This window comes from Bos taurus, chromosome 11 (assembly GCF_002263795.3).
Source record: "Bos taurus isolate L1 Dominette 01449 registration number 42190680 breed Hereford chromosome 11, ARS-UCD2.0, whole genome shotgun sequence".
NCBI classification, from domain to species: domain Eukaryota; kingdom Metazoa; phylum Chordata; class Mammalia; order Artiodactyla; family Bovidae; genus Bos; species Bos taurus.
Genome location: NC_037338.1, coordinates 103094853 through 103111708, shown reverse-complemented (window position 1 = coordinate 103111708; position 16856 = coordinate 103094853). Strand labels below are relative to the sequence as shown.

Sequence of the window (16856 nt, the reverse complement as noted above, 5' to 3'; positions counted from 1 at the left end):
GTGCCAGGCTTCCCTGTCCTTCACTGTCTCCCAGAGTTTGCTCAAACAGATACCCCGTAGTGTTCAAATCATCCCAGTTGTTCCTTAGGTTGTCTTGTGTGTGTGGTTGTGTGTTTGTTTTTTTAAACAGTTGCCCTGTTCAAATCCCAGTCCAGAATCCACATGTTGCCTTTGGTTGCATGTCCCACCTTTATTTTAATCTACGTTTTCCCTCTTGCGTTTTCCCCTGAAACGTATTTGTTGAAGGAACTGGGTGGTCTGTCCTGCGAAGATTCCCCGAGTCTGGAGTTTGTGGGGTGCGTCCCTGTGTGTGTTTAACGTGTTCCTCTGGCCCTGTCATTCCGCCAGTGGTCCTTGTGTGCAGAGGCCTGGCTGGATTCAGGTTAGGTTTTCAGCAAGAGCACTTTCCTGGGCGGCTCTTCCATGCGGTCCCTGCAGTGCTGGTTCCCTCTCTTTAGGGCTGCTCTGCCCTTGGGAAGACATCTCCCTGGCAGCTTTGAGGGAACATCATGAGACGAGGTGCTTGGGGGCTGGGGAGAGGTGCCCGGGGATTCTCAGTCCCTGGTTTGGTTTTATTAATATTTATTTATTTGGCCACATTGGTCTTAGTTGCGGCAGGTCCGCGATCAGGGATCAAACCCATGCCCCCTGCATCGGGAGCACAGAGTTTTAGAGTTTCAGCCACTGGACCACCAGGGGAGTCCCTTCTCGGCCCCCGTTGAGGTGCTTTACCTGTGCTGTCCCTTTGCTAAGCAGGAGAAAGCTGTGCCTTGGAAATACAGGCACATATGACTTGCGGGGGCAGGGTGGGTGGGGGTGGGCATTGGCTAGAAGGGAGGGCCACACAAAGAAAGGAGTGGAGTTGGGCTTCAAACCCAGGCGTTTCGGTGCTGGGTTCTGTACTACACTGCACCCCTGGGAACTAGGACCGTGTGTGTGTGTATGTGTGTGTGTGTGTGTGTGTAGCCAGCTGGAGCAGTGAGCAAGCTTCTCAGGACCCAGGAGGAGACCCCCAAAGCAGGGAGGGGGACAGACACTAATCAGACAGACACCAACCAGAGGAAACCAACCCCCCAACCTCCTCCAAGCAGATGCTGTCTGGGTAGCGGGATGGGAGGCAGCCCCGCCAGCTGTGTTGCTGTGTGGTGTGGTGATGGAGCGCCCTGTTCTCACCTCTCCAGTCAGCTTGGGCCCCCTCACCCCAGTCCCCTTGACCTTCAGAGTCAGAGAGGTGGTGAGCCTGGTGCACTCAGAAGTCACTTGGCCTCTGTGGGCCTCTTCCCCAGTTGGAAAGTGGGCAGAAGCTTGCTTGCCAGGCCCCTCCCTGGGAGAAAAGAGATAAAAGGAACCCAGAAGAGAGAAAGTGAGTGCAGTCAGGTGCTTAGTTCCGCAGGCTCTGAGAGACTGACTCAGAAGTTTCTAGCCTGAGGCAGTGTCCAGCCTGGAGGTCACCCCTCACTTCTCTTAGAGAGCCTCATTCCTCTCTGAACATACATGCCCTACCCATCTCACTCTCCCCTGGGGCTTCCTAGACAGCCTTCTTGGGATCTCTGCCCCAAGCCAAATCTTGCTTTAAAAACAAAAACAGCAAACAAACAAAACCCAGTGTTTATTATTATGTATGTGTGATTACTAAAATATTTTAGAAAAATTAGCAAATTCTGAGACTTAAGAAATGTGTAGCACTACCCAGAGATAACCACCATTACTTTGGCAAAGTAGGTCCCTGTAGTCATATGCACACGTGTAACATCAGCTTCTGAAAGCATGTGCTGTATCCTGGGTTTCTGACTTGTGGGCTTCCCTGGTGGCTCAGACGGTAGAGTCTGCCTGCAGTGTGGGAGACCCCGGTTCAATCCCTAGGTCGGGAAGGTCCCCTGGAGAAGGAAATGGAAACCTACTGCAGTAATCCTTGCCTGGAAAATCCCATGGACGGAGGAGCCTGGCAGGGGGTCACAAAGTGTTGGACACCACGAAGCGACTTCACTTGCACTTTCACAGCTGAGCATCTCCCTCTGGGAGATGGTGAAGGACATGGAAGCCTGGCGTGCTGCAGTCCATGAGGTTGCAAAGAGTTGGACACAGCTGAGCGACTGGACAACGACTTCCTGTGTGATGGTCCTCCTGTGGTGGGTCACGGCATGTGGGGTCTGAGCCTGTGCAGAGTGTTTGAGTGAATTCCCTTGAAAGTGAAAGTGTTAGTTTCTCAGTCATGTCCGACTCTTTGTGACCTCATGGACTGTAGCCCGCTGGGCTCCTCTGTCCATGGAATGCTCCAGGTAAGAATACTGGAGTGGGTTGCTGTTCCCTTCTCCAGGGGATCCTCCCGACCCAGGGATCAAACCCGTGTCTCCTACGGCTCCTGCATTGCAGGAGGATTCTTTACTGTCTGAGGCCCTGTAGCCTGTAATTCCTTTGGCAGAGTAGTATACATCCAGAGCAGTACGTGGAAATCCACGTCCCCACTCTGAACACTTTCTCAAGGTTACTTCCTAAGAGTGAGGTTGTCAAATCTAAGGGCATGAGTGTTTTCTAAAATTTTATTTTATTGAAGCAGAGTTGATTTACAATGTTATCTTAACTTCTGAAGTGTACAGCAAAGGGATTCGGTCATGCATATATGCATGCTTTTTCATGGCATGAAGGTTTTTAATAGAAGTCCTCAAGCTGTCTTCCGTGGGTCTTTGTCAAAGCCTTCCTTGTGCTTGAGGGAGGACCATGCACCTGCTGCAGATGTGGGCTGCACATCTGGTGGGCACACAGGTCAGAGGGAGTGGCTGGGTCCCCGCTGTCCATGGATACCTGCGGTGGGGCTCAGGGTGGGTGAGCCAGATATGCTTATGGAGTGAGGAGTCCAGACCCACCCCCTCGTTTTGCAGATGGGAAACTGAGGCCCAGCGGTACGGAACCAGTTCTGGAGAGGTGGGTGGCATTGCCAGGGCTGCTGACAGCGACCACCAACCGCTGAGAGGGCTGAGAACTGAGGCCAGGCGGGGCGGGCCTGGGCAGTGTGTTGGTGTGAGGAAGGTGTTAGGTGGGTAGAATAGGGAGAAGGAGTCCAAAATGGCGGTGGCTAAAAGACAAGGAAGGTCAAAGGAAGGTCCGAGGACCAGAATGAAGACTTCAGGCAGAACAAACAGCACTTCTGGCTAAGCCCAATTTGCATAGGGCAGGCCCAGGTGGAGGAAAAACAAGTAAAAGGAGGAGCCAAAGCGCTTTCTCAAGGACTCTCTCTCCCCCGCGTGCGTGCGCGCTCTCTCTCTCTCTTTCTCTCTCTCTCTCTCCCTCCCCACGCACTGCTCCATTCTCTTCTCTTCAAGTCTTGGATTCTCCTGCTATCTTCTAAATAAAATGGAGCTGTAACACTGATTTGCCTAAGAGCTGTAGCAGGGTTTGTCCAAGACCCGAGAGCTGTGACACGCCAAGGGCTTTAATGTCCGTTGCTCCAAATCTTTGTTGTGACGAGACAGAGAACCGAGGAACATACACTCGCGTGACATCTAAGAAAAGAGCGCGCGCACGTGGGAGAGAGGGTCCGAGAGAAAGCGCTTTGGCTCCTCCTTTTATGTTTTTTCCTCCACCTGGGCCTGCCCTATGCAAATTGGGCTTAGCCAGGAGTGCTGTTTGTTCTGCCTGAAGTCTTCACCTACCTAACAGAGGGACGTTCTCACTGGTTTCTAGAAAGAGCAGCTGAGGCTCCCCAGCCAGCCCTCAGCATCCTCAAGGGCAGGCTACCTGGACACCCCGAGTACTCAAGCTTCCAGGGGTCCTAGCCAGCCAGGCTAGTGGCAGGTGCGTGGCTGGCCTGAGTCCCTCGTGACCCCTCACTCTTGAATGTGGACACCCAAGCTGGTCATGCTGAGTGTGGACTCTTCCCCCTTACTCCCCTGACTGCCCCTCCTCCATCTCCTTTCTGCCGGTACCTCCTCCGGGTAGCCTTAGGGCTGACATAGCCCTGGCAGAGGCCCTTCCCCCAGCACCACACCCTGACCCTCAGTTCAGTTCAGTCACTCAGTCGTGTCCGACTCTTTGCGACCCCATGGACTGCTGCATGCCAGGCCTCCCTGTCCATCACCAACTCCTGGAGTTTACTCAAACTCATGTCCATTGCCTCGGTTATGTCATCCAACCATCTCATCCTCTGTCGTCCCCTTCTCCTTCTGCCTTCAACTTTTCCCAGCATGAGGGTCTTTTCAGGTGGCCAAAGTATTGCAGTTTCAGCTTCAACATCAGTCCTTCCAATGAATATTCAGGACTGATTTCCTTTAGGATGGACTGGTTTGATCTCCTTGTCCAAGGGACTCTCGAGAGTCTTCTGCAACACCATAGTTCAAAATAATTCTTTGGTGCTCAGCTTTCTTTATAGTCCAACTCTCACATCCATACATGACTACTGGAAAAACCATAACTTTGACTAGACGGACCTTTGTTTGCAAAGTAATGTCTCTGCTTTTTAATATGCTGTCTAGGTTGGTCATAATCCTTACCCTCAGGACGGCCAAATACAGGGGTGCAGGGAGGACCCGGTCCTGACTCCAGGACTCAGGAGCACATAGCCAGGTAGAGGCACCTGGCTGAGAGCGTGCCATACAGCGATTACCAGCTGTGACTTTCCAGAGAAGTTAAGCAATTTGTCTTAGGTCACAGAGCTAGTGAGGGGCTTAACTGGAGTCTGTCGCAGATGGACACCCACTGCTTGGCCACATGTCAACGCGTACCCCACACACCTACGCAACCCGTGCACGGCACCCGCGCCCGCACAAAGGGCCGAACTGTGGTGTGTATCTGGAGCCGCAACACATACACACGCACACACACATACACACACACGCACACACATGTTCTTCCCTAAGACGCAAACAGGAGCCGCAACACACACACACACACACACACACACACACACACGAACGACACGACGCAAACAGGAGCCGCAACACACACACACACACACACACACACACACACACACACACGAACGACACGTGCTCTTCCCTAAGACGCAAACTGCCAGCAACACGCGCGGGAACGCTCGCGCGCGCGCGTGCACACGCCCCTCCAGCGTCTCCAGCCCCGCCCCTCCGGCGACTCCAGCCCCTACCCTCGAAGCAGCAGGCCCCGCCCCCGGAGGCCAGCCCCTCCCCCGGCCTGACCTCCGCGGGGCCGGCTGGCGCGCGCAGAGCGCAGGCAGCGCCGAGCCGCGCGGCCCGCTGCCGCCGCCCCCGCTGCGCGCCGGGCCGGCCCCGCGCCCGCGCCGCCCCGGGTCCCTCGGCCCGGCCGGCCGCCCGCGCCGCTTCGAGCCGCCCATGGTGCAGCGCATGTGGGCCGAGGCGGCCGGGCCTGCGGGCGGCGCCGAGTCGCTGTTTCCGGGCTCCAGGCGGAGCCGCAGCGTGTGGGACGCCGTGCGCCTGGAGGTGGGCGGCCCCGACAGCTGCCCGGTGGTGCTGAACAGCTTCACGCAGCTCGACCCTGACCTGCCGCGCCTGGAGGTGGGTGAGCCTCGCCGGCCCGGCGCTCGGCCGAGCGAGGTGTGGGTGGGGACGCAGCGCGCTTAGCGGATCGCCCTCCGCGAGTGGTGGTGGCGGCGGTGGTGGTGGTTACCACCCCCCAGCCCAGGAGTTGCGCGGCGGGAGAGTCCTTCCGCAGAAACGCCCTCCTTGCGCCCACCCCCTGGGCAGCCAGGTGGACGTAGGGGCGGCCGCCCGGCGGGCAAAACAGTTTCGGGACCAGATCCGGCTCTGGGACCCTTCTCCGTCCCAGTGCCTGCCCGCCCCGCTGCCCCTGCAACCCGGGCAGACGTGTTCCCGCGGGCGGTCTCCGTCTGCTCTGAGTCTGCCTTTCCCGGCCGCAGGGCTGGGCCGTACTTCATCCCCGTGGCCAGCCAGGGGGCCTGCTTAGGCGGTTTGGCTTGGAAACGCAGGTGGTGCACTAGTGATTAGGGCGGTGGCCTCCGGGAATCCTCAGGGGTGGCTAGGACCACAGTGGCCTTCCAGGCAGCCCCTTTGGAGGGCAGAAGTGGATTCTGATGTTCAGGGCTGATCAAAAGGGTGGGCGGGAGGAGGGAGACAGGCCCCCAACCTGTGGGCCAGGTGTCCAGGCCGGGAGGTTGGGGCAAGGGCCTCTCAGATGGAGGGGTGACTCCCTTCTACTTGATTAGAAAATGCGCTTCCACCCTGAATTTGTGAAGGTCGGGTAGGATTCAGCAGGGGGGTGTGCCTCTCATGAACTCGATGAGGGCTGGACTCCTGTTTCTAGTGCGCTGTTGGGAGGAGGGGGCCAGTGGGTCATGGGGAGCAGTGCCCTCTCCCTCCTCCCGCCTGACCGTGACTCTGACCCCCTACCTGGGACTAAGGTAGCAGAATCCGGGGGCTGGGGCCTGAACGGAGGGAGGCCGTTCCTGGGTCAGAGGGCTCAGTGGAGGTCCTGATCCCTCATGCTGGTATCCCCACGTTGTTACTTTAGGCCCCGGTGAGCTGTGATTGCCAGCCTGGGTCTTGGGCCTCTCTCTGTGTGACCCCAGTGCCTAGACAGGGTCTGGGTGCGTAGTTACGGGAGGATAAAGCACATCTTGTCCAGTGTGGGAGTGGGGAGAGGGGGGAGGGAACTCTTGGGAGGACGCAGGCCTGGGAGACCCTTTATTGGTGAGCTTGGCGGGTGGCGGGGCCAGGCCTCTCCCCCGACCCTCATCCACCCACAGCTCTGGTCTTCATTGGTGGCTGGAACGAGACCCCTGGGAGGGTGGGGGCGGGAGGCCTGACACCAGCCCAGCGCTCATCTGACTTTCATTATGTCTGGCAGCTCCTCGGGCTTTGTGTGCTGGAGGGTCCAGCCGGCGCACTCACAGGGGCAGGCCGCCAGGCTGCTTTTCCTCCCTCCTTCCCTCCCCCTATCCATCTGTATCCCCAAGGAACCGAGGGAGAGTGCAGATCTGAGGCCTGCCCCTGCCCGGGGGTCTGCCTGCCTTTGCCCCCTTTCGCCTCTCCCTTCTGGCCCCAGCACTGGCCTCCAGGCCGCGGCCGCTGTTTAGATATCAAAGTGGAAGCTTCTGGCTAGTGTAGGAAAGCCAGGGTCCTGGCAGGACAGAAGGCCACTGCCGGAAACCAAACACAATGACCATTTACCGTGAGCTGGGGGAGGGCGTGGGGAGTCCCTGTCCCTCCTGCCAACACCGCCCCCCTCCACCCCCCACAGCCAATTTCCTGGTTGCGGTCGCCTGCCAGAGCTGAGGCGGCCGCCTGTGGTCCCTGTCCTGTCTGGAAACCACGAGGCAGTTTCTATTTCCTCCCCAGGCCCCCTTTTCCTACCAAGCCTCTGCCCCATCCTTCCCTCTCGGGGCTGCCAGATGTCCTCGAACATCTGGGCATCTGCTCGTCTTCATGATTCGGAGCCAAGCCACTGCTGACCCAGCTCGGCCGGCACGGTTCCGTGCTTCGTGGAAGTCCCTGGGCTCGCGCCCCCGTCTCCACGCAGGCCACCAACTCAGCCAGGCGGGGATGGGTCCCAGAGTCTGGAGCACATACTGGCTGCAGCCATGACTCCCTCGTTCAAGCTCACTTTGACCAACCCTCTTGACTATGTGCCAAGCTCAGAGGGCTTCCCTCGTGGCTCAGGTGGTAAAGAATCTGCCCGCAGTGCGGGAGACCTGGTTCGATCCTTAGGTTGGATAGATCCCCTGGAGAAGGGAATGGCAACACACTCCAGTATTTTTGCCTGGAGAATCCCATGGACAGAGGAGCCTGGCGGGCTATAGTCATGGGATCAGAAAGAGTTGTACTGAGTGATTAACGCTGGAGCTCAGAGAAGTAGAGTCCTTGACCATACGTGCAGCCAGCGAGAGTGCAGCCCAGATTTGAACCTGGGCTGTGTTCTCTGCTGGGCGCCTGTTGTGTACAAGAGCCCACGGGGATCGGAGAAGGACAGGGTTCACGGTGAGATCATTACAAGTGTCCCTGGAGGACGGGGGAGCTGTGGAGGGGCCAGAACCAGGCCCAGGCAGCTCAGAAGCCCCATGGTCAGTGAAGGGTAGGGGTGCTTAGAGACCAGAGGTAGGTGAAAGTGCTTTGGGCCAAAAGACACGGGGAAGAGCTTCAGGGAAGAAATAAGCCCACAGCTGGACCCTGAGAGTTTAAATAATGTCTCGTATGAGGCTGCGCTTGGTGGGAGGCTCTGCGCTGAGTAGTGTGCATGCATGGGGTCTGTTCGGGGTCACAATTGCCTGCCGTCCTTTTAACAGATGGAACAACCAAGGCACTAAGTTGCACAAACTTGCCAAGTGGCAGGGGCGGGATTCTGACCCCAGGCCGTAAGCCTAGAAGCCCTGAGCTCAGCGTGGGCGTGGAATGAAAGGAGGAGGGCTTCAGAGATGTGAGGGGGAAACCTGTCTCCCTCCAGCCTCCCTGCCTCCTTCCCCATTGTCTGTTCTCTGGATTTCAGGGTGTGCAGGGTTCTAGTCTAACCCCCAGGACTCATTAGCCTCAGGCCAAGAGGCATGATCTGAAAGGGGTGTGTGTGTGTATGTTTGTGTGTGTGTGCAAAAGCCTGTGTACCATCCTCTTCCAAGCAGGCTTCCTGGCAGACTCCAAGGGGACAGCCTCGGATAGCTGCAGAGCCTGTCAAGTTCAAGAGGAGGACTGACCGGCTGCCACCTGCTGGGCCCCCCACTTCCCATCTTGCTTTCCTCCTTAGGAGAAGAGGCAGGTGGGGGCCAGTCTGGCTGGTACTGCGTCTTTGTCTTTGTTCCTTATCTGGGGGAGGGACTTCTCCAGCACTGGTCTGGTCTTTTCCTCAGAGGCTCCAGGATGGCCCTGGAGCAGGAGTGAGTGGTGGGGATCAGCACTGGGAGGAGTCAGCCTGGAAGTTAGCTGTTTGCAGCAGTTAGCTGTTTGCAGGCCCCGTCTTCACTGCTGGTGAGGAGCTTTTGGAAGGGGACTTAGCACGGCCACCCACAGCCCTCGAGCGGCCAGTGGGGTGGTTTCAGGAGGCTGCACCCAGGCAGTCGAGGACCAGCTGCCCGGATGGTCCCCATGCGTGGCACCGTGCTGCCCAGCCTCCCAAACCCAGAAGCGCTGCGTTATTGGACCTGTGGCTCCAGCGAAGTCACTGTCCTCAACCCAGTGCTGCGGAGGTGGGAGTTGAAACCTGCAGCCTGGTGTAGGAGGGGGTCTCTGAGTGGCCGCAGTCTCCATCTGTTGGCCAGCCTGTGGCGGGGGAGGGGTATGGTGCTTGGGGAGCCGGGCAGGGGTGCCCAGCAGGGGGGCGGGGTTTGAGGAGCTCTTGGGAGCAGGTGTGACCCGACATTTTCTTTGCCACCCCCGCTCCCCTGGGAAGCCTCGGATGCTGGCACAGCCAGCTCTGTGGTCTCGCCTGGAGGCATGTTGGCTTTTTGACCCCGGGGGGCAGCTCCACGTAGGCTGGTCCAGACTTGGGCTCTGAAGGGAGGAGAGCTGGGCCCAGGCCGGGGTTCAGTCCTGCCCTGGCTGCCTCTTCCTGGCTCCTGACGGAGATCAGCTCCCACCCATAAGTGAGGTGTCAGGAGGATTACATGTGATGGGTGTGCGAGGGGCGTGGCATCCAGGAGATGCCCACACGTGCTGGATGCTGTGGCCCGTGGTGGTGTTGTCAGCCAGCTCTGCCTGGCACTCCCCCCGCCCGAGACAGGTGCCCCTCCCCTCCGCTGCCACCAGTCAGGCCCCCTTGCAGGCCTGGTCCCTGGAGGCCTGACAGTCTGGAGCTGGTCCTGAGTGGGCAAGGCCAGCCTGGAGTCTGGTCCCTCCTCCCCCGGAAGCACATTTCTCTTCTAAATGCTGATGAGCAGCGAAGCTCAAGCTGGCCGGGAAGGTTCTTGGGAAGATGGGTCAGCCTCTGTGGGGCTCAGGCCAGGCCAGTCCCCAAATGCCAGTTTCTGGGGTCACTAAGCTCTCTGGTTGTCCTGCCACCCAGGCACCTCGTGTGGTTCCCCCTATCAAGGCCGCCTCTGGGGTGTGGTACCTGGGTACCAGGAGTGTGGCCCACCTCTATCCAGCACTGACTGTCCGCCCTCAGCTGGGCTCTATTCCGGCCCAGGGCCCAGGCCACCCACCTGAGGTGGGGCAGGCTGGAGGGCGAGGCCCTGTTGCACACCAGGAGGGTCACGCACACTTGGCACTTTCACTCTCCCTGCCTTGTTGGGCACACATGCTGAGAGATGAACCAGGTCCCTTGACCGTCTCCCCTGGGCCTCAGTCTCCACCTGTGTAAAATGGGCGTGCAACTTGGTCTTCAAACCCAGGAGCCTGTGTTCCGGAAGGCAGAGCAGCTGCCTCTGATGCTGATCGCGCTCGTGTTTTTCAACAAAAGGCATTCCAGCAAAAGGCTGAGAGGTCAGAAAGCCGCAGGCCTGGTTCCCTCCTCCTGGCACTTTTAGAATGACCCGCCGTCCCTTTCACCTGGCCCTCCCCCAGGTTCCCAGGGCGTCTGGCAGGTCTCCCAAGAGGTTTTCCCCGCCCCGTGCCCCGTGTCGCCTCGCCAGTGACAGTGTCCTCACGCCGCGTTCCTGGGGCTGGTCCTTCCCCACGCTTGTCCCTTCTCGTGACCCCCCGCCTCATCCTGTTGAGTGCTGCTGCCCTTGGCCCCTTCTCTCAGACAGGCTCACTGAGGCCGGGGGCTGCGGGACTCAGCCACGCTGGGAGCAGAGCCCTGCAGGAGAAACAGCACCCTGGGGCCCGGTGGGCACTGGAGAGGGGCCTCGTGTGCCCAGGGCTGCAGGTGCTGGTGAGTGGCCGGCTGAGGCCTCGGGGGACCTCTGTGACTCAGTGGCCCTCAGCAGCAGCTCAGCAGGGTGCCATGAGGTCCCTGAGCAGTGAGCTTGTGCATGTGGGGCCCACCACCACCCGCCTCACCCAGCCGGACCTGAGCGAGACCAGGTTTCTCCATGTGCAGCCCCTGCCCCCCAGGGGTCGGGGGGACAGGGAGACCATGGTGTGGGTTCAAGCCTTCCTTCTCCACCTGCCTTCCCCCTCAGCCAGGTCCCCTGGGGCAGGGAGCATCCTGCAGCCGGAGGCATCCATGGATCTGGAGGCCCTGCGTGGCTCTGGTGTAGTTTCCACCAGAAATGAACAGGCGAACGGGAGTGCAGGGGTCCCCAGGGTGGGAGAAGGGCCACCTCCACGTGTGCAGGCACGAGCACCTTCCTGCAGGAGACGGCGGGGCTGGGAAAGGTCCAGTGGGTCCCAGCGGGTCTAGCCTGAAATACGGGTGGAATCAGCTCCTGGCTGATCTGTTTTTTTCTGCCTTACGGGGCTTGGGGCTCGGCCTGCAGTCAGCTGGGGACGCAGCACCTTGCTGCCCATCACCCTGAGAAGGCTGATCAGGTGGTGCCCTAACATACGCCACCACCCCAGCCCTTTCCTTGTCCCTGAGCCTCTGGGCTGTGCTCTGAGGGACGGGGTGGTGGGGGTGCTGTGGGGCGCCCTGGTGCCCATCCTGCTGGCCTCTGCTCACCAGGGCCCGGCAGTATCTCACCACCTTCCCTCCAGACCCAGGTGGTAGAAGCCTGGGCAACTGCCAGCTGGGTCCCGCGGGGCCCCGGGGACACATCTATGGGTGCCTGCTTGGGGCGGGATGGGAGGCGCTATCCTCTGAGGACACGGCCGCCCTCATAGAGTTGTTTTCCGCTGCTTCCCAGGTGGCTCAGCGGTAAAGAATCTGCCTGCCATGCAGGAGAGGCAGGTTCAATCCCTGGGTTGGGAAAATCCCCTGGAAAGGGAAGTGGCAACCCACTCCAGTATTCTTGCCTGGGAAAGTCCACGGACAGAGGAACCTGGCGGGCTACAGTCTACAGGGTCACAAAGGGTTAGACACAACTGAGCCACGAACACTTTCAATTTTTTTCAAGAGCTTGGGGCAACTCTATGGACACCTCCCCTCGGGGCATCTGCTGTTTGCTTGCCCACTCCCTCCCCCTGTGGCCCCCAGCCGCAGCCAGAGCATGACGGGGGCTTGGTACCGCCCACGTGGGCTCCCAGTCCCCAGGCCTGTGCGCTGTCTGCTCTGCTAACAGGATGGGTCACCTGCTGGGGCCAGGGCCCTGCCCTTCCTGCCCCAGAGGGTCCCGGGGACAAATGCTATTGGCCACTCTCCTTCTCTGGCCCTGGAAGAGCAGTGGGAGCGGGCAGCTGATGCCCCGCTCGACCGCTTTGTGCCCAGGCCGCCCCCCCGCCCCGCAGCTCGCTTGGGAGCCCTCCCCGCTGTTGTCTCTCCGTAGTTGGTTTAAATGGCGCCTGCTTTCTGCGCTGCTTGGATGATCTGGTGTTTTGTTTTTTTTTTTCCTGTTGCTGCTGCTGTGAAGGGACCCGGGGTGGGGGGACAGGGTGGGTGGGCTCCGCGGGGCTGGTGCAGCTCCCCATCTGTGTGATGGGGCGGTGAGCCCACCCCCCCTTCCTGGCGTAGCCTGTGCGGCTCTCAGCGTCCTGCCCCGCCCCCCACCCGGCTGGCGGGAGGGGCCCCTCGGGTGGGGGCAGGGCTGGAGGATTACATGAATCCCGGGCAGGGCTGGCCAGCTGCTCCGCTGCCCGCGAAGACCGGCTCACTCACTGCGGAGCCGCTATTTAGACCCGCCTGGGGAACGGCCTGGCCGGGGGTGCTTCCGTCCAGCAGGCTCTGTTGGAGCTCCCTGGGAACCAGGTGGGCACCCTCAGGGTTCAAGTCCAGTGCCCTCTGGCAGGCGCGTCTGGTGGCTGCCAGTGATCTGTGTGCTTAGGACATTGTCGTGCTCCCGGCTGGACCAGAAGTGGTTGGAATCCCCAGGGGAGGGACAGGCCTTTCCAGGGTGGGTGGCCGCCTTTGTAGGAGGCAGCCTCGGACACCCCCCCTCCCCGCCCCCCGAGAGCCCCAGAGGAGACGCAGAGGTGGGTGGACAGGGCCCTGGCCTGGCAGGTGGATGGCAGGCCCCTGACGTCACCCAGCACCGTGGCCTCCTCTAGGTGGGGGAGGGATGTGTGAGGCGGGGAGGACGCTAAGCGTCTGTCTGGGGTTTTCTGCTTCAGGACGGGGGATTTCTCCTCCGGATGGCAGGGCTTGACCTGCCTGAGTGTGGGCTGTAGGGGTGTGTGGAGTGGGAGGGTGTGCTCAGGCTGGGGGAACCTCCGCCTGTGGGTTCCCTGCTGACTTCCCAGAAACGCCTGGCTCTCTCTCCGGAGGAGGCAAAGGGCCAGGAGCCCCGGCATGTTGCCCTGGCTTTCCCGTTGGTGCGATGCCCGGAGTGGGAGGGCGGCCTCAGGTCAGAGGAAGTGGATTTCCGGAGGATGGCTTTCCAGGCCTCCCGGAACCCTCCCAGAGCCCTGGAGGTAGGAGGTAAGAGGCCCAGCCACCCGCCCACCTCAGCCCTGAGCCCAGGGGGCACTGATGTCCGGGGGTACAGGACCCTGGGCACCTGGTTCCTACCCAGGGCCCCAGCTGAGGCAGCGGGCTTTAGGGAAGGGCTGTTGGCGGGGCCCAGGCTGAGTCAGCGCTTTCACTGGGCTTTCTCTGAGGGGGGGCAGTGACCCGTGATCCCAGCTACCGGCACTGACCTTGTGACTGATGGCCCCCTGTCAGCAAGCACCTCCCCGCTCCTCCCTAAACTTGCAGAGTTCTGTCTCTTTACTCCTAGCCCCCACCCCCCTCTCCACCCTCCCCAACTTCCAGCTCACCTCATCCCTGGTCAGGAGCAGTGGGAGAGGAGACCGTGTGGACCCCAGGGCAGCAGTGACCAAGACCTTGATCAGGCCTTGGTGAAGCCCCCCCCCAACAAAGCCTGTCTGCCCCGCGGGAGGGGTAGCTACCTTTTAAAACAGGGGCCTCTCTGCCCGGGGTCCAGGAGCTGCCAGATGACCCCACCCCCCACTCCTGGCCCAGGGCAAGTCCTGTGGTTTGTGGTTCTGTGGAAGTCCGGGCGCCAGCCTTCTCATGCTGTGCCCGTGCACATGATGACAGGCAGGGAACTGGGAACTCCGTGGTTGCCCAAGAGGCGCGAGGCCATGAACGAGCAGAAGGGGAAGGAGGCGCCTCGGCTTGTGGCCGTTGAAGATGCCCATACCTGCCGCAGAGCCAGGGTGCTGACTCCAGGGCGGGGGTCAGCTGTGGAGGGGGGCCCCCGGGGAGGGACCAGGGCCCCCAGGGGCAGTTGGCCAAGTCAGGGCCTTGGTTCCCGGGTCTGCCGTTCAGTTGACCACATTGGTGTGCCCATGGACAGGTGGTCCCTCCCAGCTCCCTCCGCTGTGGTGTACTCACCTGTGAAATGACCAGGAACCATTCTCGTCTTGGCACGGGGGAGTCGGGGTGGGTGGGGGCGGGGGGCGCGGCGCTCAGGACCAGAGCAGGCTGTGGTTGAAACTTTGGTGGTTGTATCTTGTCCAGTCGCTGTGGCTGGTGGAGTGAGGACGCAGGGACTGGGGGCAGTGCCAGCAGCCCCAAGGACAGTCCCCAGCCCTCCCTCTGTGAGCCCGTTCCATTCTGGACTGGAGGTCCCTGTGGCCACCCCCCTTTGCCTCATCCAGGGACAGAAGGTGGCACGGGGGTGTCCCCCCTACCCCCACCATCGCCGCACAGCTGGGCAGGCCCTGACACCCCCGCCCGGCGGCCGGGCACTGTCTTTGCAGAGCTCCACGCAGGAGATCGGCGAGGAGCTGGTCAACGGGGTCATCTACTCCATTTCCCTGCGCAAGATCCAGGTGCACCACGGCGCCAGCAAGGGCCAGCGCTGGCTCGGGGTGAGTGCGGGAGGGCCCGGGGTCCAGGGGCTTCCCACAGGGATCTGGGCACCAACCCTGCCCCCCACAGCCCAGTCCACAGTTCACTGCTCTCTTATTTGTGTGAAACATCAAAAAGACACTTTCATGCTCTTTCCCTTCACGTTAGGCTGGGATTGTAAGATAAGGAAGTTAGAGAAGGCAAGGTTCGGAAAAAGAACAAGACCGGCAATTTATAGGAACGGATCGCCTTTAATGAGGCGAGAAGGGGCAGCAGTCAGATTAGTGAGCTGCTGCACTAACCCAAGAAGAGAGTAAGTAAATATAGGCATATATGTGGACATCTACTGTGTTAAGGGGGCCTGTTCTCCAAGGTTGTTACCCTGCAGGGCTTATTTATGCATTTTTCCCCAGTTTTTTTTTTTTTCTTTTTCTCTTTGTCCATTGTGGATAATCGGTAGGTGTCGTCCTTTATCTGTTTTATTGTTTGGCCACACTACGCGGCAGGCATGCGGAATCTTAGGTCCCCAGTCGCGTGGGTTGGTTCTGCGCCCCCTGCGTTGGAAGCGTGGAGTCTTAACCACTGGACCGCTGGGGAAGGCCCTGCCTCTCACTGTCACGGGTGGCCATCAGCCTGACTGCCCTTCCACACGTCTCCAACCTTACATCATTTGACTTACTAGGACTTTAAAAAAAAAAAACCGAAGGGCTCAGGCTACTATATATGGTTCTCTACAATCACTGTGATGGAGCCCAGCCCCACAACCCCTCCAGGTCGGAGCAGGGGCCTGACGGATGCACAACCTTTCAGAAAGGAGGCCGATTGCCACCGTGACTCAGGCTTTCACTGCCCGGGACCTGGGCCGAATTCCTTTCTGTGGCCATTTCCCCAGTGCTGCCCCGACAACCTCTGTGTCCAGACATACTGTTCCCGGTACCCGGGGCATGAGCCTCTGTTTTCCCACCTCTAGAATGGGTCTGTTTTGCCAGAGCTCATGGGGATGATACTCCTCATATTGACGAGCTACGACCACTACTCAGCTAATAAAATGACCTCAAAGAGTTGTTTTTCATCATCCCCACCTCCAGTCCGAGCTGAGACCCTCATTCCATTCAGGGCACTCACGTTCCCATCTCCGGCCAGAGGTCACTGAGCACTTGGGACTTCCTCTGAGCTCCAGCACCCCATCCACCGCCCACCCCTCGGGCCACAGTGCTGCAGCTGACCATCCATTCTCCTTTGTCTCTCCGCAGTATGAAAACGAGTCGGCCCTGAACCTGTACGAGACCTGCAAGGTGCGGACTGTGAAGGCGGGCACGCTGGAGAAGCTGGTGGAGCACCTGGTGCCCGCCTTCCAGGGCAGCGACCTCTCCTACGTCACCATCTTCCTGTGCACCTACCGAGCCTTCACCACCACCCAGCAGGTCCTGGACCTGCTGTTCAAGAGGTGAGCGCCCCGCCCCTCCCTGCCCACCCGCTGGCTGTGTGTCTTGGGAATGTCGCTTTGCCTCTCTGAGCCTCAGTCTGCTCCTGTGAAAACAGGCTGCAGGAGGCCGGACCTCACAGCGTTGGCAGGACAGCAGCCTCACACCCGGTCCCTTGGAAAGGGCTGCCGAGGGTTGGCGTGGTTTTAATTAAGGTGTTCCTCCACCGTGAAGGGGCTTCCCTGGTGGCTCAGACAGTAGAGAATCTGCCTGCAATGTGGGAGATCCAGTTCAATCCCTGGGTCAGGAAGATCCCCTGGAAAAGGCAATGGCTACCTACTCCAGTATTCTTGCCTGGAGAACCCCGTGGACAGAGGAGCCTGGCGAGCTATAGTCCATGGGGTTTCAGAGAGTCAGACACGACTGAGTGACTAACGCTTTCACTCTTTCCCCCCATGAAGAAGCTCTCTGCCTCCAGCCTTTGGGCAGAGTCATCTTCCCATCTGTAAAGGAAGTTCAGGAGCCTATTTTGGGGTCCCCTCCTGGGATTAGCCAGAGCAGGGATCACTGGGGGCTGGCAGAAGGCCCCAGGCCACTCAGGTGTCTGTAAGGTGCTGCTTGGGGTTCATTCATTCAGCAAATCTGTATCCAGCACCTACTGTGTGCAGGCACTTTTCTGGGCTTTTGGCTTAATTCAGGGAAGGGAGCAGATAGGAATCCTGCCCTCCC

General features: G+C 59.7%; 1 protein-coding gene across 13 annotated transcripts in view; it reads left to right on the top strand.

Moving 5' to 3' along the window:
• Positions 1-16856, top strand: part of RALGDS (ral guanine nucleotide dissociation stimulator) — a 49275-nt gene that overhangs the window by 20397 nt on the left and 12022 nt on the right. For 8 of the 13 annotated variants that reach the window (XM_024998557.2, XM_059891191.1, XM_024998558.2 and 5 more), the window contains exons 2-3: positions 14613-14723; positions 15957-16150. In XM_024998557.2, coding sequence (XP_024854325.1) covers positions 14613-14723; positions 15957-16150 — 305 coding nt within the window. Of the gene's footprint in view, positions 1-5175; positions 5487-14612; positions 14724-15956; positions 16151-16856 lie in introns of those variants that run through there. The other 5 variants (XM_024998550.2, XM_024998546.2, XM_059891190.1 and 2 more) reach the window with 1 other exon arrangement.